Consider the following 2,324-nt stretch of genomic DNA (forward strand, 5'->3'; position numbering starts at 1 on the left):
AGGAACCCAGGAAATCAAGAAAAGTATACAGAGATGTGCTGCTCAGATTGTGGGGTGTGCAGTCCAGGGTCTCCTCAGCACAGCAAAGCCTTGACTAAGGTCATCCCTTATCAAAGCTTCCTGGCTGGGCTATTTTGGTCCCATGCAGAACTGTTCAACTCCTTCCTCCACACAATCATCCTTCCCCCTGAGTATTGGTCTCTAATAAACATCTTGCATCCCAACTCCATCTTAGTTTTTGCTTCCTGGATAAGTTTAAAAGAATTTATAGCTGGAGCAGCAAAGGCCTGACATTAACTGATTTTGTGTGTTGCAAGGACCTTAGTCTTTCTTAAAACAGAAAAACTCCCAGAGGGCATAAGAGGATGCAAGATGGTCATTTCTGATTAGGGAGTCTAGATTGGACTGTTTATAAAGAGCTTTGTGCAGTCATGCTATGAACAAACATTAGTAGGAGGTAAACCAGGCATAATACGGAGGCTGAGGGTTATGGAGTATTTTCTCTATTCCTTAATAGGGAAGTATAAATTCAGTTCAGTGGCTGTATACCTAATGCTAAGGGGAAATTTGAACCTGAACCTGACAGAGCCTGTGCATTCGCTACTGAAAAATCACTGATCCTTTGCTGTACTACTAGAATCTGACCCATAGGGACATTAATCTCCCAATATTCAGTACTGGCATGCCTCACCAATGCTTCATTAAAAATACAACTTGGTCACTTGGTTCCATGTCACAATCCCCACTGTTGGAAACTTCACATCCTCATTCCTTCCTGCTTATATCCTTACCTTGCAAGCAACCAAGTGGGTGGCTTGGTTTAAATGAGTGTCTCAATTCCAGCTTGTGCCACCCTGGTAGTGACTCTTAGGCAACAGGAAGCACTCATTAAGAAATATATTACCCCCTGTGAGTGGGTGAATGATGAGAGGAGGTGTCAAGATTCCTGGCTGGACCATATCAGAACCCAAGGTAAAGTGACAGTTTTTTTTTCCCCTGCCAGGTTTTGTTTATTTATTTTTTTCCTGCCAATGATCAATATAGGTCCATCTAGAATGGAGGTAATTGCTACTTCCAGACACTGTCAATTTATGACCATCACACCAATCTGGCTTGAACCTCCCAGGCAATATCCCCAACTTTAGCTTTGTCCATTTCAAGCCCAACATAGCTAACTTGCGTTTTCTACCTCTGACACATGCCTTTAGCCGAACATGTGGTTTGATGTCTCTCCTTGACTCATTATTGGAGCTCTGATAAAGGTATTTGGGGAGAGAGACAGCATATTGAGACCAAGACCCAAGTTGGGGCACATGGGGAGGAAGACAGGACAAATTGCTTTGATATTTCCCAAGTTATGTTTAATGGTTTCATACCAGCCAATTATTCCAAGTCTGCCTAGCTCAGAAACCCTTTTTCAACCAAAGATAAAAATACCTTTTTCAACTAAAGATCAAAATAAACATACTTTTCAGTTTTCAACATTTTATTGAGATGTTGGGGAGAAACAGCCAACATTATACATTCCTCATTTCAATCACGATTGGTATTTTACCCATAGGCTAGGTTCTGTGGCTTTGATCTAAACTTCAGGTCTTTTTGGCAGTCCCCCTTCTGTTGTCCTCTTGTTGCTGCCTGGTGTTGTTTGAAGTCCACCAGGGCAGAGCCCACTAGTGGGGTCACACGTGGGAGCGGTAATTGCGATTGGCTGTTGGGGAAGGACACGTTTGCAACAGGGACACCAGTTAGAACATACCCATTCATACTGTTCCTGCCCCAAAATGAATTTAAATGGAAATGAAATTCTTAGGCTGAGATTTCAGGGTCCTAGGAGAGCTAAGAGGGAGGGCCTTGGGGCAACAAGTTCCCCTATGTTCCACACTTGTACTCATCCCTCACTCACCATCATCGCCTCGTTTCCTATTCTTCATGCTGCCCTTCCGGTATTTTCTTTTGCCGCCACCTCTCTTCACTCCCTTGTGAGGAGATCTGTTCTTGCTCCTTCTCATGCCATGACTCTTTAATTTGCGGCTGGTCGACATTGTAATTTCTGCAAAAATGAGGAGCTTTGCAGAGCCAGGAGGCGGCGAGTCTGGGTATTTAAGGCCTTAGCCATTGTGATTGTAAAGGGGTGTGGCTTAGTAGGTGGGCGGGGCTCCATTGTGCTGTCACTAGCCTTTGTTACACTTAGGTCATCATATATGAGAAATAAAGTGGCCCCTCTTAATGCAGCTCAAATTTTGAGGTCCTTTTTATGTTAATGAAGCCTTCTAGACAGGTGTTATTGAACAACTAAATTCCAGTCCTAAGCTGGGCTTCTGGGA

General features: G+C 43.6%; 1 protein-coding gene across 1 annotated transcript; it reads right to left on the reverse strand.

Annotated features, from left to right (window-relative positions):
• Positions 1-1,476: 1,476 nt before the first annotated feature.
• Positions 1,477-2,044, reverse strand: TNP1 (transition protein 1 (during histone to protamine replacement)). Its single transcript, XM_005883390.2, has 2 exons — positions 1,904-2,044; positions 1,477-1,708 (listed from the first exon to the last, which is right to left on the reverse strand). The coding sequence occupies exons 1-2, from the start codon at positions 2,040-2,042 to the stop codon at positions 1,680-1,682; spliced, it is 168 nt and encodes a 55-aa protein (XP_005883452.1). The 5' UTR covers positions 2,043-2,044; the 3' UTR covers positions 1,477-1,679.
• Between the last annotated feature and the right edge of the window lie 280 nt (positions 2,045-2,324).

The sequence above is a fragment of the Myotis brandtii genome, unplaced genomic scaffold, assembly GCF_000412655.1.
Source record: "Myotis brandtii unplaced genomic scaffold, ASM41265v1 scaffold79, whole genome shotgun sequence".
Lineage (NCBI taxonomy): Eukaryota > Metazoa > Chordata > Mammalia > Chiroptera > Vespertilionidae > Myotis > Myotis brandtii.

What these genes read in the sequence shown, in the direction of transcription:
- TNP1 (XM_005883390.2), bottom strand. Translation starts at nt 2,042, where the DNA reads ATGTCGACCAGCCGCAAATTAAAGAGTCATGGCATGAGAAGGAGCAAG. An exon ending in TAGGAAACGAGGCGATGATG is followed by an intron (nt 1,709 to 1,903) that starts GTGAGTGAGGGA and finishes CTTCCCCAACAG; the next exon opens with CCAATCGCAATTACCGCTCC.